Source organism: Paramormyrops kingsleyae, chromosome 5 (genome assembly GCF_048594095.1).
Source record: "Paramormyrops kingsleyae isolate MSU_618 chromosome 5, PKINGS_0.4, whole genome shotgun sequence".
Lineage (NCBI taxonomy): Eukaryota > Metazoa > Chordata > Actinopteri > Osteoglossiformes > Mormyridae > Paramormyrops > Paramormyrops kingsleyae.
Genome location: NC_132801.1, coordinates 23,992,442 through 24,017,468, shown reverse-complemented (window position 1 = coordinate 24,017,468; position 25,027 = coordinate 23,992,442). Strand labels below are relative to the sequence as shown.

At 41.1% G+C, this 25,027-nt stretch overlaps 1 protein-coding gene across 1 annotated transcript in view; it reads left to right on the top strand.

Annotated features, from left to right (window-relative positions):
* Window positions 1-17,938, top strand: part of shisa9a (shisa family member 9a) — a 54,721-nt gene extending 36,783 nt beyond the window's left edge. Inside the window, exons 3-4 of the mRNA XM_023797252.2 lie at window positions 11,987-12,142; window positions 17,492-17,938. Coding sequence (XP_023653020.1) covers window positions 11,987-12,142; window positions 17,492-17,877 — 542 coding nt within the window. The 3' untranslated portion in view covers window positions 17,878-17,938. The remainder of the gene's footprint in view (window positions 1-11,986; window positions 12,143-17,491) is intronic.
* Window positions 17,939-25,027: the final 7,089 nt, after the last annotated feature.

Below are 25,027 nucleotides of genomic sequence, written 5' to 3'. Positions count from 1 at the left end.
AGTTCAGGTCCAGAAAGTACAAATCTAGATCAAGATTTTGTTTCAGCCAGCTGTGTGTAAAAAGTCAGTGACAGAGTACTCAACTGGCTGGTTGAAACAGAATCTTTGTCTGGATTTGTACTTTCTGGACCTGAACATTCCACCTCTGCAGGATAGTCAGTAATCTGAACCGAGATGGAACCGAGAACAGAATCGTCATCCAAAGTATCAAAGTCTGGTAAACGGGCAAAGGGTTGAATAACTCTGGTAATGCTAATTCATGAGGAAAATTACTCAGTATGGTGAAGATCTCACAATACGTCACAGTGAGCTGCTGGAGACTGGTGTTTGACTAGGTAGACAATGAAATAGCACCCAGATTATTTCACTTCACAGAGGATGGTGATGGGGGCAAAGTAGCAGGCTGTTCTGGAGTCAGACATCTGATACTTATTTGTCTGTGTTACTCTAAGTAAGCTGACATGACAAATAAGTCATAAATATTTCTTTTGTTGAATGTACTACTGACCGGTTAGTGTGGACTTTTCCCAGGTGACCAAGAATATGTGAGACTATGTGACGAATATGAGGCAGGTACACATTAGATACACGAGGACAACACCAAAACTATGTGTTAGCAGTGACAACTTGTGCTATACTGGGGATAAAAGTTTCCTATGTGAGCTACAACGATGATAATTCTGTGCCAAAGCAATGTTGCTAGTTTGCAACAAAAAAGCAGATGCCATTTTCTGTGTGTGTGTGTGTGTGTGTCATATTTACACACAGCTCTTGTTTATTCTTTGTTTACTTTTCTCATCCACTCCAGTGCTGCCCGCAACATCATCATCAGGAAGCAAATAAGAGGCTTTGGGATACCCAGTGTGTAGCTCAGTCGGCACTGTACTGTTGTGTCTGTCGAAAGAACGAAACACTGTCACCGAATGAGTTCATTTCATAAATACACGTTGTTTGTTTGGTTTCTGCTAAAGCCCAGTGTTGTGAGATCGGTGATACATCACATCCAGATTCTGACTCAGTCTGAGCTTAAGGAGCGCACTGTCTGGATCGGTCCATCTAAACATATGGTGCAGCTCTCAGCTGCAGTAAGTATGTCCTCCATGCACTGATCTCCCCTGAATAAAGACATCTGCACCGTCATCTGCTGGCTTCTCCTTATACGGACTCACGGTGTAAACGACAGTCGTGCCTGGCGCTCAGCTTGACTGCCGCTCTGTTCTGAGGTGTCAAGCAGCTATCAAATTCTCTTCCTTGTCTTAATTTCAAAATTTAGAACAATTAAATTCCACCGCCGGTTATAGACAAAAATTAGCGTAAATATTTTCATTGTTCGACTGCAACTGTCTGTATTTGTACAGAGAAATGTTTGTTTACTAAGTTACATTGCTCAGTTGCTCTGAGAGGGAACTTAGTGGGCTGAGCTGAAAATGAGAAACATTGGTGATAAAGGTGCACGTTCTGACAGGAAGAAAGGAGAAGCCGATGGTACAGTGACCATGTTCCCTAATAGTACACCCCCTGCTTATAAAACCATCTCATGTACTCACATTTGTTTCTGGAGAAATTCTACCTGAAACGTTGTGCATGTATATTGATATTGATAAGAAGATGGATGGTCTGTTGAGGAAAAAAGTCTAGTCTGGACAGGAAAATACCCGTGAAGTCGTGGATTCATGTTCAGGTTTATCCCTCAAGGGATGGTCACTCCCACAATATCCCCCTATAATTCATAGCACCTCTCTGACGGTATTTCCTGTTAGTCATGTATCTCCAACAATGTTTGCACAATCCCTCAAGACTGTAAATTGATATTTTTTGCAAGATGTAAAGCAAAGGAGTTGTTTTAACCTTGTCTCTCTGAACTTATGATCAGCTAATTTTGAGTAATTGGATCAGTGTAAAGCATTCTTTAGGTAAGAAATGGATACATTTTTTTGTGCAGAAAAAGATAAATATAGAAATATATACACAGTAATTTGTGTGAATAATTTCAGGAATCCTCTAAGTAAGTCATTAGCATCTTCATTGCACTAGGAGGGAAATGTTCCTTATTTAATGCTGATAATTCTTGCCTCCTACCTCTTGACATTTTGAGGACCGAAAACTTTGTGTAAAGCTCATCGGTAATTCAGAAGGACTTGACTGACAGGCCAGATCAAGGAAGAGACTGACTTGCAAATCAGCACCACCACTCGAACCTACTGTAGCTGGGATCCGGCCCAGCAGAATACGGCAAAGCCCTCATTTGGCTGTTTATGTGATCAGTGCTGTCAGGTGTGAAACAAAAGAGGCGCCACAATGGAAGATGCTGTAGTGTCAGCATTTGAAATTCTTCATTTGTAAATTATGTGTAACGCTGAAGCATTATCAGGGAAAACAGAGTCAACGGGATGCAAATGATTTTCAGTGGGTCATCTTGTTTAACTGGCACTTATATTTCATTTTAGCTGTTTGTTGGACACGTATGTATGAGATAATGTACAGTTTATACAGCAGAATAATTCCCAGGAGCCATTCAGGATAAGTACTCTGCTCAAGGGCCTGGGACTCGAATGAACAGTTTTCAGGGTACTTGTCTATGTTCTTAACTGCTGCGCTTCCCAACATACGCGGTTTCCATACAAAAGCACAGCTACAGCACTAAGAAGTTTTAAATTGACGTCACTTTATCTTTGACGAGTTAACAGTGCTGCCCTCATTCTTTGAATAAGCAAGAACGAGATTATTCACACGGGATTAAGTTACTCAGGAAACGTCGTTGTTTTACTTTTTAAAAACATTACAGACTCACTCTCACACCTGGCTTAGCAAACCTTGGTAATTGTTTTTAATAGGATGCTTTATTAACCTCCTTAAGCCAGGGGTGGGTGGTTCCTGTCCTCGGGGGACACAAGCTGTGCCTTATATGCCTCACTGCATCATTATTTGCATTTTTATAAGTAAAGCATAGATTTGCATGGACATGAATAAAGGCTTATCTGACAGTGTGTCACGTACCTATGTGGAGCGAGATCACATTCAATGAGGTCTCATTTACAGTACCAGTAAGGGCATAACTTTGGTTTTAGCACTGAGGGGTTGAGGTCTCCACCCATTTAAGGGGGTCCAGGGAGTTGTATTATCATGTTTTGATTATTGGGGGGCTTACAACCCCGCCTCCCCCCATAATTTTCGCCCATGAGTATCAACCCTGACCCGACTGTCTCCTCTATACCAGTTTCATGAGGTGGCCTCCTGGGATGTTTTTCCAGCTGCCCACATATGCTGAGCACTCATCAGCTGCTTCATTCTCCGGTCAGATGCCTCCAAAACCATCTCTACTGGGTTTAGGTCAGGTGGCCAAGTCATGTGATATGACACTATCACTCTCCTTTGTGGGCAGCTTGGCGTGTCCACACTTTTGACTGGTACTGTATATTGATGTAATACATATACATTACACAGAATCAGTCCCAGTGAATCATTCCTTATAAAGTTAATAAGGCTCTTTATACATACACAGCATACAGTAATTCTCTAATGGAGCTGTTCTCCTGGATAATAGCTGTGTGTGGCTCAGCGTGTTAGGTCCCACGATTGGCAGAGTGGTAAGGTGCAAGTGTCTGCTGAATATTTAAAATGTAACAATCCGGAACAATGCCAATATCAAGTCTAAAAGCACAATCAACAAGGATGGTCATGAGACAGGTAAGGGCGTTGAGTATCAAGGGGGAGTGGGCTTGAGCAAGAGGGTGCTGAGTATCCAGTGAGGTGGGCGTGGTCTGGTTAGGCAGGGCTGCAGAGGGTGCTGAGTATCCAGTGAGGTGGGCGTGGTCTGGTTGGGCAGGGCTGCAGAGGGTGCTGAGTATCCAGTGAGGTGGGCGTGGTCTGGTTGGGCAGGGCTGCAGAGGGTGCTGAGTATCCAGTGCAGTGGGCATTTACTAATGACAATAACAAATAAAAAATGTTAACCACTTTATTCCTGAATATATTTTAATATTTCAAGTTTATAACTAGAAGAAAACTGATGTAAGGAATATGATCATAAGATAATTATAACAGACTGTGAATGTCTATGACGCTTTACTATTCTTTTAGGTTGATTGAGACTAAAAATGAGCATTCTTTTTTTATATGTAAATTGCAGCATATGTCATTTAAAAGGAAAATTGATGTCAACCATTCTGGGATTCTTAGCAATTTCAGGGATCTTTTTTCTGAAGATGTTTTTCTGGGTCTGCACATATTTTTAAACTAAAATGCCTTAATTGAGGCTTTAACAGAAGATGGGTGGAATCACAGATGTGCATATTTATGTATGAGGCACCTTTCTGACTGGCTGTGTGTGAGTGCCGCTCCGTTTATATGCATTGGGGCTGAATTTTCCAAAGCCCAGTCCAGGACCGTAAGTGTTCATGTTTTCGGAATTAGATCAAAGGAGCTCAGCACCATTCCTAGGAGAGACAGTCAGCATATTTCTTGAGAGTCATGCACCTATCCTAAAAAGTAGATAACATAGCTAAATGATATCCATGCAGCCCTGGTATGATTCCCCCATTAAATACAATGAGGATGCTGTCCTTATTGTCCTACAGGGGATCCCAGCTTTTACACTCCTAATCTGGCCATAAATATTCAAGGCTGGTAAAGGTTAATATTTAAAAATAGAGACAGCCACACAGTCGTTCCTTCAACCCTAGAAGGCTGCATCATCATGATTAATAACCCCCTCGGTGTCAAACCTAACGTTTGTGAAAGAACACAATTATTTGTCTTTCAGAGTAATGGTCACATCAAAGAGAAAATACAAATTAAAGTCCTCATGAATTAGGAGTCATCGTGACTCACCTGCCCCAGAGCTGTAGAGGCTGAATGGCCCAGAACAGCTCTAACCGATGAGTCCATGGTGAATCGCAAGTGTTTCCCAGCATCCTCCTTGTGAGGTCCAGCCGGCTGGCGGTGGCAGCGTTAGGAGGCGTAACTCAGGCGTGACGTGTGATCGCCGTTACACCCACAGTCACAGCAGCCTGCCAACCCATTCTGGCATGACTAATGACAAATGAGTGCTGTACGGAAACTTTCTGTCAGAAATTCACTAATTATTACTTCCCTTGAGTCTTATCGCCGATTCTGCAACTATGAGCGCCGTTCCTCTTCCTAAACCCTGATGCTGAATCAGAATCATTCAGAATCATTATTCGCCAAATGCATATGCTACACCGGAGTGTGACCTGGTGAGGAAGTGCAGTAGAAATTGAGAATAAGAGTTAAAGGTTAAAATAGGTCATCAAAAGCTTACAAAATGGCAACAATAATAAACAGAAAAGCATAGAAAATACATCAAGCACAATGCTGCAAACCCAGGCTGTGACACAGTGCCTGTCTGGCTTTTGTTCCCGTTCCATCCCAACAGTCAATTCCATTCTAAAATGAAAATCCTTGTTTCTTCCTCCACATCCATCCATTCATCCATCCATGGGCCGGACATGCAAGCTCCCCGCAAAGACCTGAGCTCTAGTCCCAGGTATCTGAGGCAGCAGTGCTAACCGAAGTGCCAGCATGCCTTCCTTTCCCACCCCAGCCTGCTTTACGCTAACAGCTGCGCCCTGACACAGCAGCACGGTGGAATGTTGAAAGCAGGCGTCTCACACACCATAGCCTCAGTGGGTCTATACGCTGCTTTCTGGGCTCTCCTCAGCCAGCACGCCTCAATATATTTGCAATGTGGGCTACGTGGGGGCCTGTGCTCCCATTCCAGCTTCATTTCCCCCACCTCAAAGGTCACCTGCTTTGCCCCCTTCATTATTTGCAGTGCAGCCTTTCATGTGACTCGGCAGATATGACCGGACAAGTGGCAGAGCAAAGACACCCAAGCATCGGATAATTCAGGCCTGCGGATTTTCACCCGGCCTTCCAGCACTGTGTCCATCAATCTCAATGAGGCACTTTCAGATCAAGTAGGATGCTTGATTAAATCAAGTCTTACTGGCAAATTTAAGGCTGTTTTTTGGTACTGAAGGAAATTTATTTGTAGTTATTTATAGTAAAGTAGCCAAGTATCATTTCTGTGGAAAGTGATACGCTTTTTAAGTGGACAAATGGGATTAAATACCACCCAGGTTGAAAAATCTTTGTAGGAGAGATTAAGGAAATAGAAACAAAAGCTTAGAGAATACACCATTTTGTACTGGGCTTTGTCAGTGTACCCTGTTTAAGAACAGTTTAAGAAAAATTAAAACGTATAGGATGTATGATGTAAGACACTTTTCTTTCACGATACAGAGCTGAAAAATGAGACCGGGCCCCCATTCAGCCTGCTTTCTGAAGCCATTTGCGTCCTCATTAACGAGCAGAGGATGGGAGCCCCCCTGCTTTTTCGGGAAGGCGGAGCAGTCGTGCTCATTGTGATCTGGGCAGGCGGCGCTGAAATTTCCAGTATGAGATCCATTTGCAGAATGAGCTGTTGTCTCTTTTGGGTTTTTTTTCTGCGCTAAATGAAACTGATTATGGAAATATGATTGCAGAATGAGTAAGAAGAATAGAAGCAGGAACAGATGGGAAATATTATATATCGATTCTGCTAGCTTAATATGCTACTAACCTATAGCCTAATAAGTTAGGGTTTTCCAGCTGGTTAGTTGTCTTTGGACTTGATAACACTGTGTATTTTAATGCATGGCTTTTCATCTGTTTGGCACGCTAAGTCCATTTACAAAATGAAAGTTCTTGTAAGTAGTCTTTTATGAGTTCATTTTTTTTTCCAATTGTATTTCTTGTTATTTGTTGCTGAAAGTCTTGCTTCAGGCAACCCTGTGACTCAGGGATGGTAGCGTTGCATAGCCCTTTGATCTGGGTGCTGGTGGTGGTGGGGGGGGGGGGGGGGGTAATGGAAAGGCAGCTATTTTGGATTCAGTATATCTGTGCCAGGCCATGTGAGCTTACATTATGACACCTTCGCTAGTGACGAAGCTCAGGATCATTCTGGAATGTTTGTGAAAGTGCACGTATTCAACTGTGAAGTTTCTGTTTGGCTTGAGTTGAGTTTTTACTTTCAGTTTCGGTTTACTTGTGGCCTGCCTGTGTGTTTATATATCGTTTCCAGTGGCAAACTGCCTGAACTGGCATTTCATACCACAGTCCAAAGACATGTACAAGTAGATACCTCGTGTGGCTGTACGAAGGCCAATGTGCGCATGTGACTGCGCTGTGATTGGTGCATTTCGGCCGAGACACCGACACGCCATGATGACTTTTCCTTCCTAGATATGCAGTCATTGAAAATCAGTGAATGAAAAAAACTCTCCATACATCATAGTGGAGTTTGTGCGTTTAATCTTTAGAAAGGTATCTTTGTTCTGCTTACAGCTTTTGTGCATATGCATCAGCTGTTTTACAACATTTGGACGCTATACGTTTACATTCATGTCATTCTTAATCCCAGCTTCGACCAAGCTAACAGCTAAGCTGTTGTAACAAGTGACAATGTGTTTGCTGCATCGTCACCCACAGATTTTCCATAGATTATTTCTATGCATGTTTTCTTTGCCCAGTAGCCACTGACCCCAGCACCACGATGTAAGGGCTGTTTCATTGCTGAATATTTTGTTCTTGCCTGAAAAGCTCTACATGATCAGCCTGAGCACATGAAAGCATCTTTCTTTGTCGCCTCTCTGCTCATACTCCCAGCTTTCCTACTCCACACAGATGTACTTTTAGAGGCACTGATAGACGCTGCGGTGAAAGTTTGGGATGATGGTGCACTTTGCTTAAGATGCCCCCAGAGCAGGTGAAAATTCCCCAGAGGTCAGCTTGCTTCACAGTTTCTGTGTTTCATAGATCCTAATATCCTAGGCCGACTTGGTTTTCGAGTGTTTTGCAAGTTGAGAAAAATGTTTACATAAATATGAACTTGATAAACGAGCGAGGTCTTGCAATACGAGTATTACGTATACGCTTTGTATGCCGAGCGTCACGTGATCACAACTGAGCCGATGGTTCTTCTCTCTCTCTCTCTGCAGGATTGTGGGTAATCATCTCCCATGCTCGGTCTCAGTCAGCGTGCCTCACTTGTATAGTCAAAATTTAGTAGAAAAGCACCACCTGAATAAGGCCGTAGCAGTGCAAGCGATGAATCTGTTTAACGACAATGCAATGTCCACATTTCCACAAAATGGAAAAGGAGGCAGAAGTGGCTGTCATTGGATAGGTTCCTTGTTAAAGTCGCACAAAAAGAAAAAGATTCCAGTGAGCCAACAGACAGCAGTGATTCCGTTAGTTATAGTGAAAGTCATCCTACAAAATACCCTCCTCTCTCTCGTCTCCCTCACGCCATCCACAATTCTTTTCAAAGGTAGTTTCAAAGTGCAGGTTAATTAGTTTTATGTATTTTTACTTTATATTTTGTTTTAATAATTTTTTTAATGAATATTTTTGGGTTGTGGAACAAATCATCTGAGTTTCCATAATTTCTGATGAGGAATTTCGCTTTGATATACAAGTGATTTGGATTACAAGCATGTTTCCGGAACGAATTATGCTCGCAATCCGAGGTTTTACTGTATATTATAATTATGGCCTTGGTTCCCTCCATTGTTGGCTCCATGGCTGCAGTCTTGCTAATATTAACTATGTAACAAACACAACTTGTCTAATAAATAAACATAAACATGAATTATGTAATGATTAAACAAATAATTTAAAAATAGCAATAAAGTAGATTTGATTAGAGCCATCCCCTATAGTATGGCCAGCAGTGCAAATTAGTAGATTACAGTACATATTTCTATATTTCTATTAACAAAATCCATTATCAAATTTCAGCTAAAGAGATTAAAAGCACTCCTCTAAAAGAACAAGTAACAAAAGGGTAACATTCAAAAATATATGAGAAGGGAACAGAAGAGGTAGTCAGTTAATGAAAAGCTAATCCCCTCGGCTGTTATGCTTTATGTCTAAATAGCAGCACAATGTTCTCCTGACAGTGACTGTGTTGATTTCCTCATTAAAATGCATTTGTTTGTATGGTTTTCACCTGCTCGCTGTTTTCTGATGGCATTAAAGCATTTAACATTTATATGCATAAGTGCGCAACCACCAAGGGAATTAAACAAATCTGTTTGACTGTGTTGTCCTTGTACTTATTCTGTCTCTCTTTTTGCAGCAAAAATTAATTTTATTTCATGTAGCAAGAACTAAATTGGTTTTGTTCAATAAACAAATACATTTTTTATTTAACAGATGCTTTTATCCAAAGCGATGTACGATTGAGAAAGCAGGGTCAGTCGGTCCCTGGTGCAACTGGGGTCAAAAGAGGCCCAATGGTGACATCACTATGCCTGCCAGGGGATTCAAACCTGTGACCTTCTGATCTCGGGCATGGGGTCCTAACCAGCCAAGCCACACACTATTAATTATCAGTTACTCATTACCATTAATTGTCATTAAAATATATCAATTATTGCTTATTTCTTTCGTCATTTACTTTTCATTAGTTGCTTGATTAACAATTTACAAATAAATAAACAAATAAGCTAATGGTCTGGATTTTTTTTTTTTTTTATCTGGGGTGAAGACCTACACCTTTGGATTAGGGGAGAAGATGTGGAGAAAGGCCCAAAATGTGGAGCATCAGCACCCCAAGAATAGTAATTCAAAATGATACATATGCTTTCTTTTGAAGCCTTAAATGAAATTATTACGGAAACAGATACTGTGTGACAGTGGGCATGCAAGACATATTTTCAAACTTTTCCCTATAGAGGTGAGTCAGCCTCCAGTACATAAAAAATAGATACAAAATGATAATAAATAAACATATAACAAAGCAGTCTAGTTTAAGCACCTGTGGATCCAGTCCCACTTCATTCTGTCAATGTTTCAAGTGAGTAGGATGATAAATCTGTTCTATGAAATGATGCCGCATGCACCAATACCAGTGATATTAGAGTGAAATGAATAGTTTGAAATGTTCTCTGGAAGGACTGTTCTCCTCAGAGCCTGTGTATCCTCTGCACATGCTGTTTTATTTCTCCGTCGACCTTGCACTGAAATGGCTCTGCTGTAACCAATCCGGCGCTGCAGCTATAGAACAAATAAGCGGCTCCTAGACGACTCCCACCTTTTTGGTGGGGGGGGCGGGGGCGATATAGACAGGGCCCTTGGTGCTCGTTGAGTCGTGGATTTCAGAATGAACCATGAGTAAATTAGATATTTTTTGTTAATTAAGACACTAATATAAAGGCCAAAATGTTCTTTTTTCCCTGAAATTGTGCGGCGCAAAGCCGTTTTGTGTGTTGAGAGATATGTAAATACTTCTCTGTAGCAGGACCCTCGAGGGGAAAAATGCAGCAAGGCAAATAAAATTAATCAGATTTTCTGACAGGTAAGACAAATAGCTTCAGTTAAAAAAAAAAACACTAGCACACGAATATGTTTTTTCATTCCAGAATCAGTATGTGTGACCCCTCACTTTAAGTATAAATTCATAAAAAGTTTAGAACAGAGAGGAATGAAATCAAAGAGACACCCTGACATTCTTACTGAGCCTGAAGTTAGACAGAAACCGGCTCAGTCTACGTGGACACGATCTCTGTGCAGCAGCACGCGTGTCATTTGCCTGTTTGTGATTGTCGTCATTCCTTAGTCTGTAGTTCCGTCAGCTCCACATTTCCATGGTTGCAGGTCTATTGCCTGCATGATTCTCTTCCTGGTCTCGGTCCGAAGACATGCTGCTCTGGTGAACTTAATGTGTGACTGTAGTTCCCTTGAGTGGGAACAAGCTGCTCGTGACTGCTCCCCCCTCCCAGACGGTCCCGCTCGTGTGATACGACCGTGACAGAATGCTTACCGCAGGCATGGCAGTGCACTCTCTCTGGCTTCCGAGCGTATTGTCTTGCTTCTGCACGGCCAGACGAGTGTGAGAGAAGACTGCACTGGAGACACAAATAGGGAAGAGTTTCTTGAAGAGGAGGTTCAAGGGCAACCGAGGCCTCAGCGTGGCAGATAGACGACATGATTTTTTCACCAGGACAATGCGAAAATTAATTTGCTGCAGACAAATGATTACTTTCCCTTGAGGGAATTGCTAGAAACATAACTGTTGCAAAAAGCAAAGGAACAAGTCAAAATCTCTTTTTTGTTTTTGCGGTTTTTGTTTATAAAGCCAAGTCAAAGATGATTTTAATCTGCAGGGGAACCTGAATTACAGCCCATTGGGGGGGGGGGGGGGACTCCCCATTGAGTCTCACCTTACTGGGTTCTGATAACCAAAGAATGTTGTGTGGTATATTTATTACAATGCAGAACCCTCTCGCGATCCAGCACCCATCTGTAGCTCAGGTCCTGACAGCCGCACGCTCCTTCACCTGACAGGACTTTCACTTCAGCACCTTCACTTATATTGCCTGCCACCCCAGTTAAGATGAGTGAAGACAGTGGTCCCAGTGTCTGTGTCTCTGCGTGACTGAAAGCAGCACATCTGCAGGCTCTGGCCCTCGGTCCCCAGTCAACAAGGCGCTGCTCTTTTTTCCAGCTGTCAAAGTGAGCTGAGCAAATACTCCATCCAGTGTTTGACATTCCAGGCTGTGGCATTCGTTTCTGAATTTGTTGAGATTTTTTATCCGCATCAAGCTGTTTAAGAAACATTTTTGTAGAAAAAAAAACATATTGCTATTCACAGCTACTTTTCTTTTGAGATCCACATACAGAAGTTGCGTCAGAGGAATACAGGCTCGTTTTTTATTTTTTATTTGTTCAGTGATTTGTAAAAAGTTACTGTGAATTTTGTTGTCAGTTTGACTCTGTATAACCATCCTCTCTTCATTTCCAGATTTCCATATAATCCAAAATCATAAACATGATCAAATTTTATATAACCCTTCTAAGCAACAATACACAGACTATAAGTGTGATGCTGCTTGGTATTTGCATGATGTTTTACATTATCTGAATGCCGCCTTTAGCCAGCACCCTGCTCCAGCTGTTTCCTCTGTCCCTGTCTTGACTGTAGAGGGCGCCCAGGTAAACCACATAGGCCCCGGCTCTCCACTGTCACCCACCATGACTCAGCCTCACTCGTACCCGGCCCTGGGCCAGCTGGTCCACGCATACGAGCAGCCGCAGCCCAACAAGGAGATGAACAAGTACGCCTCGCTCAAGGCCGTGGGTAAGGATGCTCCGACACCCAAATTCTACACGTAAAGAGCTTCTGTGTGTCACTAAATTCTGTTTTGATTTAGCTACATTCTTAGTATTAATTTAATTACTTAAATTTAATTAGCAAGAATAAGCCCATTCGCACCAAGAAACATTAACTGTGAAAAAGACTAAAGTGGGTGGCGTACATCTTTTTTATGGGACTTCCTGGTCAGTTTCTAGCTTCCTATAACAGCTGCCGTTTATGATCCCTCATTACAGCATCATGGGCTGATCATGGTGCAGAAGGTCAGCTGCTCTGAGCAGTAAAATGTGAAACTGTTCATTGTGTTCACTAAGTTATATCAGTAATTAATTACGGTAAACCAATAGACCTACAGACAATTGCTTCTTATGCGAAATATTCAAAGAATCGATGATGCCTCTTTAATAACCACTAAACTTAACAGCCATGGATCTTTTACAAGAGGTTTAAGCTAATGTGCCAGAATAGTACCAAGCTCTTAGTATCAGTACCAGGAACTAAATGGTGCCAGTAGAACACTTAAGAAGTTAAATCAAAGTAAACAGTATCTTCACACCAAGGCACGCTATATGACTTTAATCACACTCTATCTATTACACTGAGTCAATTTGCAATTTTATGACATGTGACTATAATGTTATGAGAAATGCCGGAATTCTCAAAGGGCTGTTCCCATGGGGACAGAATGAATGAAGATAATAGGGTAATAGGATTTCTCCTCACCCCCCTGGGAATTCCCAAACACACCTCTTTTAATTAACCTTCAGAGCCTTCCTGGCCATATTTTCTCTCCATGTAAATATATTAATTGTTTACTGGGAGATCTCTAATTACATGGCACTTTCTATTGAAAGGAAGGAGTGCTCTTCATTTTGCTCGTGTTTATTTGGTTCATCGTTGCAGTGAACTGCAGAAATGACGTTTCCGCTGTGCAAACGGAAGGGTGAAATTCTCCCTCTTTCTAACATTACCCTTAATCAGACATGTGAATGCTAGTGATCAGTCGCTCACATATTTAATACAATTAACACATGAGGCATGTTATGGGAATTGGGCATTCTGTGTTTCTGTTATTTTAGGGTCCAATTTTTGGGGTTGACAGTTACTCATTTGAAAAACCATTATTATAGTTCTTCAGGAGATGTTGAGCACTTATGCTGATGGTTGAAGACAGACGCAAAGGACATGAAAGCGTATCTTCTTAACATGTGAAACTTGGCCTCGATTTAAATGGGCACATGAAAGCCATTTTCTGGTCTGGGCTTGTTGAATATCTTTAAACATCCTGTAATTGGTGTAAAAATATTTTTCCCAATTGCATGGTTGCATTTAAATATGTGCATAATTTCATGAGAAAAGAAATCAATGTTTTACATACAGTTTCTGCCCAGGTCACGAGTCAAATAGGGCAATTGTTGTACAATGTGCTGTCACATAGACTGATTCTTAAAAAGATTTAAATGAGGTTAACATATTCTACAGATCAAATACCACACTATTAGTGAGATGACACATTCAGTAATTAACTATGAAGACATGTCTGTATTATACAGATCATTTTAAGAGGTTTGTCTTTATTTTATTCTTTTTCACTATAGCTTAAATGACTGTAGTACATGAAAGAATATTCCAGAATATTCATGAACGCAGAGAAAAACAAGAAATTAAAAGTACTAATCTGTGATCTTTGTTTACAGTGCAGGTAACACTTATTATGTCCCTCTGGTCAGGGGTTATCAGACTCATTTGTTGGACATGGGAGGGTCATGGAAGGAAATACTTCAAACAGAGTTTGATCCAGAAGAGTCAATAATTCCTACTTCAGGAGTTGCTGCCATTTGATTTGTTTTGGCTCTAATTGCCTTCTTGTTAAATCCCCTAAGGACTCCGCGTCTGTTGTCTGCAAGTTGATAAGCCACAAACAAACCTCAATCAGCTTCTTTCTTCATCGTCCCCAAATGTGCCTGTAAGGTCACGCTATCAGATTTCTTCTAGAAGCTATGGTGTCTAATAAGGAGAAGTAGCAGGGACTTTTGCTTAAAGGTATTTTGATAGTGTATCTTCGCTGATGGGAGAACTTTGACTAGCTAATCGAATGGTTGCCCGATAATGGACATTACAGACAAGCACACTTTGTCTAGTCTGACACCCTTATTTTTGTCTTTCAAAAACTCCTCGTCATTTGCTTGTATGGTTTCAGAGGGATTGTTCTTACTTACAAAATAAGGTGTAGGGCAGGGGAGGGGCCACAGGGGCACCGGCTCCACCTGAAAGCTGATTGGTCCCCAGAATGCCCCCTCCCCTGCCGATTCAAAACATGTCATTGGCTAATGAGAAGGTTGGCACCTTTGTATGAATTATGGCCCTTCTCCTGCCTTCCACCTTAAAAAATCCTAGGATCACGTCTGGTGTAGGGTGTGGAACACAAGTGATCCCATTTGCAGTGCCGGGGCTTTTAAAGAGACTTAATCATGCACAAAAACTCAATTTAGGAGTCGGGAATCACTTTATAAAATTGACTTACTTATCAGTAAAGACAGAAAATAAGGAGTAAGTGCAGGAGTATGCAATCCGTAAAATTATTTTAGGGGATCAGAAATTCCCTCAATTCTAGAGTTCTTAAGAATGTTCATTTGTCTGACTGCTTTCATTGTTTGTAGAAGGTTCTGGAGAGGAGCCATGGGGAAGCGTGAATGTGTTAGATGATCAGAGGAAACTTTGCCAATTATAATCGCCTGAAGGGCTGCCCCACAGCCAGATAATGGGGGAATCACAGAGGAGCGGAATCGGCCTGCTGCGGGCTAGAGAAAGGTGCCTGAGATTGTTACTGTTCTTCTGTAACCGAGTTCACAAATGGCACTTTCAACACGATGAATATTTTCCAAATGTGTGGTTTTCATTGTGACTGAAAGAACTTTTATGAGTTTATTGGTAAAGATAATGAAAAACGAGGAGGTTAATATACTCTGTAGAAACACACATGTAACTCTTTGCTTTTGCTCTTTCTTTTTGGCTTTGGGAGATAGAATGTTCTGCTAGATTTATACCTTGTCTTATGGTGCCCCCCGCCCCCCCCCCCCCCCCCCCGTACCTTTTCAGGGCCCATAGGCAAACCTTTACTTGGGACTTGGGAGCCCCCCCCTGAAAGAGAACTAATAATCATTTCACTTTCTCCTTGACACAGGTAATTCAGGCGGCTCAGCCGACTACCTATAGCCCTGGGGAGCAGGGGAGGCAGGTTTAACTGGGGAAACACATGGGAAAAGAGGCCCTGGGGGGTACAGCAGCGTGGCAGCTTTGGCATGGCATGTGTCCTGGGGATCGGGAGAAGAAACCAAAGCCAGCCTGATATGCACCAGTAGTCAGGGGCCTGTCAGCTGATTGACTGCTGACTTGGCCGCTGACTCCACCCCCCCCCCCCCCCCAAAGGCCAGACACCTCACCTGTTTTTTAGGCTTTAATGAACTGTAATAGTTCAACGTAGCAAAAACAGAAGGCAGCAGGTGCAGAGATTTCATGGGACGGAGTGTGTGGGCAAACAGAGGTAAACAGACATTATAGAACGACAGCTGCACATTTCACACGCATGCATGGATATTGAAGGACAAATGGATTGTGGTACACAGCGGCTTGCAGGCGGGAGCTGTATTCCTCTTGCTGAGAGGGCACGTGCCACCGTGATAATAATGCTTAACGGCATTCAAAGTAAGCATCACTTAGCCAGAATGAATTATTCATGACACCTTAAAAACACTTAAAAATCTAAATTCTTTTACTGCTTTTACACTGTAGTTTTTTAAACCTGACTTTTAAATGCTGAAACAATTTCTGCCCCCCCCCCCTCACCATGAATTAATCCTTCTGTTAAGCTCTCAGGGAAACATTCCTCTGCATATGTTTGCGCAGAAGGGAATGTAAACTTAAGTGCAAAATTTCACTGTTAACAAAAAAGAGCTTTCGTTTGCGATATATACACATTTTCTTCAGAAGAAACGCTATTTTAGAACAGTTCACTTCCAAACTTTCCCGTTTCCAAGTAAATTGGTTTGGGTTTTTATTAGAAAGTAAAATTTGATTTTTTTTTTCCCTCAATATAACAGATACCCTGCAGCAGTTATTTAAAAGCACCGGATTACACTACTGGCTGAATATCCCAGCTTGACTTACACAGTATGTATTATAACGCATAACTTGCTGAGCGCAATGCCTCCAATTTATCCATTGCTGACAATTATAAGATATATTCTCCACCATGGGACCCCGTAACACAATCTTGTGACAATGAATCTGAAAAACAGCTGAAGTGAGATGGGAGAGTTTTCAGGAAAAAGTAAAAATAATAATAATCTTAATAATAATGCCAGCAGAAAAGATGATTGATTGCCTGTGAGTGGCTTCCGTGCAGCAGGCTTTCAGAAGTTTCCTCAAGCTGACGCTTTGACAGGAGACCTTATCGTTCTAGGTAAACAAGAGCGGCCATATGTAGATAATGGAGGCAGGGAAAGTCGCATTGCATTTTGCCTCTTACGTTCCACTAGGCTGTCGCGCTGCCTTGACGTACTTCTAGTTACTACTGCAAAGTTGGATATTTAGGTTCGGCAATAATTTTTACACAAGTCAAAATTAGATCTGTCACTCTGTTTTCTTTAGCTCCTTGCCTTTGAGACGTCCCTCCTCTTGACAGTCTAAGTGTGCTGTTCCCACAGGCCTGCGATGGAGCTCGGAGGTTTGTGAGCTGGGATAACAGACAGGCTCTTTGTTGACGGCATTTACTACTTTCCAGAAAGGGTGAAGCTTGATGGTGCAGTCGCAGGTGCCAGCCAGTGTGTGGGAATAGATCGATATTCATGCACAGCCCTGTTGGGTATTTTCCTGCCAGCACTGAGGCAGTGGTGACCTAACGGTAGGAGAAGTGTGATTGAAAGGTTGCTGGTTTGAATCCCCAAGCAGCAAGGTACCAACGAGGTACCCTGCGCAAGGTACCGCCCCCAAGCACTGCTCCCTGGGTGCTAAAATAATAGCCACCCACTGCTATGTCACATATGGGTTAAATGCAGAGGACGCATTTCATTGTTGTGCACTCTGTGGTGTGTCAACATTGACTATTTCTGTCACTTCACAGTTCTCCTGATTTATAAAACAGTTTAGAAATGAGGCATGCAAAGGGGGCTTCATTGGCGTCCTGTTGATTGGTGTCACATCAGAAATGGAGGGGCAGGCTAATCTGTCCCAAAGAATCACCCCGTGTAGTCGTGATGGTGAAGCAGGCGTCCTGCTTTGCACAATACTAATGTTTGTGGCTTTGCTCTGACATCCTGGGCTTTCTGTCTCCAGCGGAAAAGGCCGGCGATGACTTCTACAGCAAGCGGCGGCACCTGGCAGAGCTGGCGGCCAAGGGCAACCTCCCCTTGCACCCCGTGCGGCTGGACCACAACCCCGGTGGCCCCTACAGCCCCGAGGAGCCCTGCCCCAAGCAGAACGGGCACAAATCCAAAATGGCCAAGGGCCACGGCGCCCACCCCAAGGCCTACAGCTGCAACAGCGTCACCAGCCCAGGAGCGCTGAAGGGCTGGGGCAGCACAGAGACCGCCGAGAGGCGGAAGGGCCACGCGTCCAAGAAGCAGTGCACCGTGGAGGAGGTCAATGAGCTGCACACGGCCCGCGGCCAGCACTTCCACCCCTATTTTGTCACCAACAGCAAGACGGAGGTGACTGTGTAGGAGGGAGTCATTGGCATGACCCCACCCTGCCCCCTACAGCCAACTACCCACCCACACAACCAGCCCCCCCCCCCCCCCCCCGACTTCCACAAGCCTGACAGTGAAAAAACAAACAAGCATGGGGGTCCATCAGGGCCTCGTTCCAGGCAGTGCAGATTTGGACAGGTGCCGGCAGGGGCATCCCATAATCCCCTGTCGTGTTCTGCCCATGTGACGCACTCACTGCAGTAAAACTTCCTATCGATGGTCATAATCCTTGTTAACAGAAAAGTAAAAGTGATAATAATTATGTTCATTAACAGTAACAAAAACAAGGGATTTCCATTACAAAACACAGAAATCACTGCATCCACAGTGATGTGAGATGGCGAACACACAGCTCATAAATGTTCAGGGCAAACTGGCAGATATGGCAGTCTGGACTGAGTCTGCAATATTAGCAGTGGCCCTGGTTGTGTGCGTGTCACACCCAACCTATTGGATTCATCCAAAAGGAAGAAAAAAATGATCCGTGGGGAGGCCAAGTCTATTTTTATTGACATAACAGTCAGATAATCAAGGTTTCTGATTTCTGCTAAGCTTTGCAAGGAAAGTGACTCTGATATTATCTACCAGGAAGCAGAGGCGATAACTAGAAGATCCAGGTGATGGGGTCACATGTGTGCTCCTCCTGAGTCAATCTTGATGAGAAGGAAAGGAGAGACTGCAAGCAGCAGACAGGGAATCGACGCAAACCACCAATGAACTCTTATTGTCCGTGTGACCTCTGATGCAGTTTCCTATATGTTGGGCTGTGCCTTTGTTTTTTATTGTTCCTTTGTGTCTAAGAGCTAAAATTACAAACAGCTACAGATATATGTATATATTAGGAAAATTTGGAAGAAAAAAAACACAAGTTAAAGATTTATTCAGAGTGCATCATGAACCAGGCACTCGTACAGTGTGTTGGACCCAGTTGAACACTGATTTATTTTTTATTGTCCCAGTTCATGGAATTACCCAGTTCTAGCAGATCTCTTGCTCAACATGACCACCAGCAGAGGCTATCAAATATCAATCACCGACTTCCTTTAACTCTGCATGTGACGCGACCAGAGGCAGAGCACCGTCCCGCCGTAGAGACAGGGTATGGGGGGGGCATCCCTCCACCACAGATGGCTAGTGAGGAGTGGCAGGGAATTGAGGCTGGATCCCCTCTCAAGGCAGTTCACCCACCACTAGGTATCCATGGCGGTATTGATTTTGCTTATTCAATATTACTTTGGCTTATGGGTGTTGATTTTACAGTATGGAGTCAGGACACAGGAAGAGCACAGCTTGCATTGAATCTTTCCAGTTGACGGTTACCTTGATGCTTCCAGTAACATCCTTCTGTGTACCACACAATCAACTCTCCAAAACCAAAATCACCACCTGTAATATTTTGCAAACGGTAAACTTAAGACATGTTATAGCAAAGAAATTTAATTACTAAATGGCTTCCTTTAACTTCCTTTAAATGTATGACGGTTCACTGTGTTGCTAATTAGTGATGCCTATGGCATTGTTGTCATCATACATCCTCACTAAGGCAGAAAGAAAGAGGAAAATATTAATAGAAAAGCAAGATGTCTATGTGACAAGAAGACCATACCTTACAAGCTTAGAAATGTGGATGTCTATTTTTAACTAATTGACTATTTTATTTCTCAACGTTTTGCACATTTTGCAACTTTTTCTGCTGTCTTTTGTATGTTTATTCAGAAATATAGCAGTCGTTAGTGTAATTTTTGAATTGGAACCCTGTAATTTTTGAATTGGTTTCCCTTGGTAAACTTTTATATGAAGTGCAGGATGAAGACACACAACAGTATGATTATTATTAGTCATAATGAGCACATATCTTATTGATTGAATGGCAGGACTTCTGATGGCAAGAATATTTTGTCATTACCACAAAGGGACCAACTGCAGGTTTTAAATGTGCAGAAATGCACAGTGTTTGAAGCTCGAGAGGCATTTAATGAGAGCGAAGGTTAGATGTTAGCCTTTTTGATTTTTAAATTTGACTGCATGTCTGATTTCTCATTATACAAAGCTGTGTAACTCCACTGTGAACGTGCAGAATTCCCTCCAGTCTGAGAACATTCCTCATGAATCTGCTTAGGCTCTGCCTGGCTGCATGGCTGAACATTGCATGGTTTTTGATATTTAATATTAAATTCAGTGTTTGCTGCAGATCTTGTCTTTATATATTATTCATAATACAGAATATTCAATACTATGTCATAATTTAGCAGCAATAATAATGCTAATAATAATGATAATAATGCTAATAATAATAATAATAATAATAATTGGGTAGCACCTCCAGGGTCAGGGTTTTGCATCCAGCCTCCGCTCTGTCTATGTTTTGCATGTTCTTACCAAACCGCGTGGGTTTTCTCCAGCTACTGCAGTTTCCTTCCATGGTCCAAAGACATGCACTTATGATAGCTGACATCTGTGATGGACTGGTGTCCTGTCCAGAGTGTCCCCAGCCTTGTGTCCAGAGTGTCCCCAGCCTTGTGTCCCGAGCGTCCCCAGCCTTGTGTCCCGAGCTGCCGGGGATTGGCTGCAGGCCAGAGGAAGCAGCTGGAAAATGGACGAACAGAGAAAAATAATAACCTTTTGCTACTTGACAGTTCTGTATAATTAAATTTAGTTTTCAATTTATTATTTATTGTTATACTTAGTTATCTATTGGATTTTATAAAAGTAATACAATAAAAGTGAATGTCAGAAAGCGTATAGGTATGAAAAGGTCCCAATATAATTTTTGATTATTTATTCTCAATATATTGATATATTTGCCAGATTAGAACAAGGATTTTAACATGAAAAACTGTAACGTAAGATATGCTGAAATTGTTTTATTTAACGAGGCGCTCTGAAGCAAAGGTCATTTAACTACTTGTCATCCTGGTTAAACTGTTGATGGCCAGGAATTTTGAGGGTGGCAGTGGGGGTTGAGCATGTGCAGAGTGACAGTGACAGCGCTGCTGTGGCTGCCATCGCTCTGCATCCGTCTCGTGTGCCTCGTAAACCCGAAACTTTGCTCAACTCACTAACTGAAACCTTGTTTGTGTTTCCCACATACAGTGCTTGTGTGTGTTTAGAAAACTCTAGTTTTGCATAATGGTCTTATTTATAGGTTTAGGTAACACGGTTCTAAACAGTTAAGTAAGTAATGTATTCCTGGACCAATCCACATGTGCGTGTACCGTATAAAATATGGATTAATTTATTTAAATTGGTTTGAATAATATTGATGTTCTGTAAAATTATTTTGGAATTAAACGCTGTAGTGTGTATTTATTTTTAAAAAGTATTAATCACCCACTTTAAAAATGTTTATAAATAAGGTCCATTGGTATTGCTATCAGTTTGTATTCATGACATGTTGACAGTTTATGTGAAATTGATATAAATACTCGACTTGAGTGGGAAAATCAGTTGATGCAGCGATCTTTCAGCATTTTCAATACCAATAGGCTGTAGAGGGCCTGCTGCAGTCGCCGCTGAAATAATAGCTGACTTTCAGCAGATCATCATTTCCCATCCATCCTTGTTTAATGTTGAGCTGCCCTTTCTGCACCCCATTTCCCCTCTCTGGATGAAGAATTACATGCGAATTACTTCCAGTTCCCTCAGGTGGTCATTTAACTTTCGGAGAAAAGCTTTTCACTGAATTCTCGGCGCCGTATTGGCCCTGCTTAATGGAACAGATGACAGTTTTCGCTGTGTTAGTCATTGTACAGCCAATACCTCTTACACTCCAATAACATACCATGTTTGATTTGTGGAATAAAGGTGAGATTCATGCCAGCAGAAATCCACAGAACAGTATAATATAATAGTAGTTAGGGTGCTCCCTCAGTGGGCAAATGGCTACCAGTTCATATTTCAGGATATGTGCTAGTCTTACATCCTAAACTAGTCAATCCAGTCATTCAGGATCAATATTTCTGCAAGCAATGAACATGACATAAGAAATTTGTGCTCTATATGTACTGTTATACTCTGAAAGTCCCAAATCTCCTATCACAATCAGACCTTAAATTAGCTATGAAAAAATGCCCCCTTATTTATTAATCCAGTGAGGCATCGAGGGAGAATCTAGGGAAGCTAGCATCATTTTTTGTCTATTTCATATTTACTGTAAAGCAGGTGGCTGATCCCAGAAGGGGCTTCCCACGTCACTGCAAATTTCTGCTGGCTAAAGACAGCAAAATTAAGTCTGAAAGAACAAGTGCTCTAATTTAGATAATGTAAAGTCCTCAGTCTCGTTTTTGTTTAGCAATGTGGAAAATGCATCATGTGGACAGAAGCATTTCCATAATCAAGTGCATAGACAGCCCTTCCATCGCTCTGCAGTATTCTAATATAGATACAGAATTCACTATTTGCTATTAAATGTCTTAAAATGTGAATTTTAAACCTGAATTATGATGACAACTGAATTACGAATCATTATATTGGTCATTAAAACAAACTACGAGTGATACAAATTCCTAGAAAGAAATCCTACTGTGTTTGGTAATGGGCACACAAAAAATTGTACAATCAAACAGAAAAAAACTGCTCTAGATGTGAGTCCCTGTGGTTCTCTGGTCAATGAAGTCTCTATAATATTATTTTGCTCTCAGTCAATAATTAGAAAAACATTAGGAAAAATAAATACAAGTTAATTAGGAAACATTATAAAGAATATTGGAAACTATGCGGTAGTTTTTTACAGGTTTAAGAAATGCATGACCACCTTTTATAATCCATAATTTAGACTTGGATTATATATTTCAGAAATAAACCCAAATGGCTGTAAATATATGCCTTATGAGCTAATTTGATAATTTACTTATAATAATAGTAGTAATAATGTTCTAGAACATGCATGCTTATAGGGAGCCCACAACCTTGTCCTGCGGTGGTTGGAATACAAACAGATGCTTGCTTGTTTCTTTGCACAGCTGTGAGGCAAGGAATAAAAATAAATATTTTTGTGAGACAAACACACAAAGGAAAACTCTGACTTGGGCTGCAATGTGTTTGCCGGTCAAATAAAGGAAGAGCTCAGATTAAATGATACGTGTTAATGTCAGTGGTTGGGTGGAAGCCATTCTCCATTCACTGGCCTGGTATTTTTGTCTTTACCTGAAGAGTGTCATAGGTTGTATGAGGAAATAATGGCGTTATTGAAAAGGACAAGCTGAGAGTTAGTATTGAGATTAATAGTGAGTCGAGCACTTCTCTGAAAAGAAAATAATAAATGAACAAATATACCCCTCCAATGGAAAGCTGAGCAGTAGAAATTGCAGTTATTTAGAAACTAGAGTTATGTATCATGTATCATGAACATGATGTCTAACATTCATCCAAGGAAATGATGTGTCTGTATATATATATATATATATATATATATATATATATACACACACACACACACATACACACACACACAAACACTATTTACAGTATTATTATGGGGCTTTTTCTGGCGGAGAAACATACATATAGAAATATAGAAAAAATATATATAACACCTAAGCTATAAACTACATCTTTTAATGCGAATCTGAATGTCTAGGAACAGATGTCGTAAAATGTTGCCTTATATGTGCTTACTCTCAGAAACTCCGCTGCAGAGACTTCAAATCACAGACATGAAATCTTGAATATCAGGGTTAATATTGGCCAAAAACATTTAAAGTTTTTGTTTTTATTAAATTTATAGAAATTTAATATAAGAATAATTATGATTATACATATTAGATATTACATGTGAACACCATTCTCATACGTCCATTTTTCTGTTCATCAGTGATTATTGCTTGAAATGGCCAGTTTTTCAGGTTACTTACTTCATTGTGCCATAATGCTTTATACCATCTTTTAGCGCCCCAACCAAAAAAAAAAAAAAACCTGTTTGATTTTCAGATATTTACAATCATAAACATGAAATACCTTGTGAAAAATGGCCATCCAATTATCCTTAGGATCTCTGTCTGCTCTTGCTTAACTCTAATCTGCACAAGCTGCACGCCATCCCACCCGCAAGCTGAGATTCACAGAGCCATGAGCCAAGGAAAAGTGTATTTTTCTGTTTGATACTGGTGCAAGTCTCTTCATTTTCTTTGTTTGCTATTTGAAATCATTAGTAGATTAATAGAAGGTTCATAATGAAGAAACCTGACTAAGGTATACATACATGGCATTCATGGTGTGTGTTTATATATATGTATATATACAGTAGCATATATGCATTGTTATTGTCAGAATGACGTAACACTGCACACGTGTTACACCTTATTGTAGTGCCCTTCTACAGTCCATGGTTGCACAGTAACTGAATTCCAGTGTGTTTCATCATTACCTAGCCTTTATTTATCTTAAGTCAATGGAATTTGTTATTTTAACGTGTAATATTTCTAAGTATAAAGAGAAATGGTGAGCAATATTTGTCCCATCAAAATTACTCTTTGTAGCAGTTTTGCTGATATATTTAATTCTCCATTTTTTACGTTGATCGAGGTTTCTTCTCTAAGAATGTTGATTTGTATTCTATATATATTCTCTGTACTATATATTAAAATTTCTTACGTGGCAATAAACTGAATACACACCTTCTTTGAGCAAAGATCACTGTTCTAAGTCTTTGTCACTTTCCACGATGTCCTTTCTTCATGGATGCTGAATTCCAGAAAGTTCTGTGGTCCTTGGAATTCAAGTTGCAGTCCTTTTTTTTTTTTTTTTTTTTTTTTTTTTTTTTAATTCCCTCCTCCACCCCCCCTCTGCGGGGGACTGTATCTATTTTTTTTTTTTTAATTATTATTTATTTATTAATTTTTTATTTTATTTTATATTTTTATTTACTTCCTCAAAAGAAGGAGGGGGGGGGGGACAAAGGAGAAGGAGGGAAGAGAGAGAGAGGGAGAGAGAGGAATGGAAAGAAAACAGAAAAAAAACAAAAAAAACAAAAGAAAAACAAAAAAAAACAAAAAAACCAAGAAAAAAACAAAACAGATAATCTGCTTCCATGTCTGTTGAAAAGAGAAAGACAACATACAACATCTGTACTAATCACAACGACCATCAAGTTGCAGTCCTAAAGCAGCCAGTGCAAGGCTTCCTT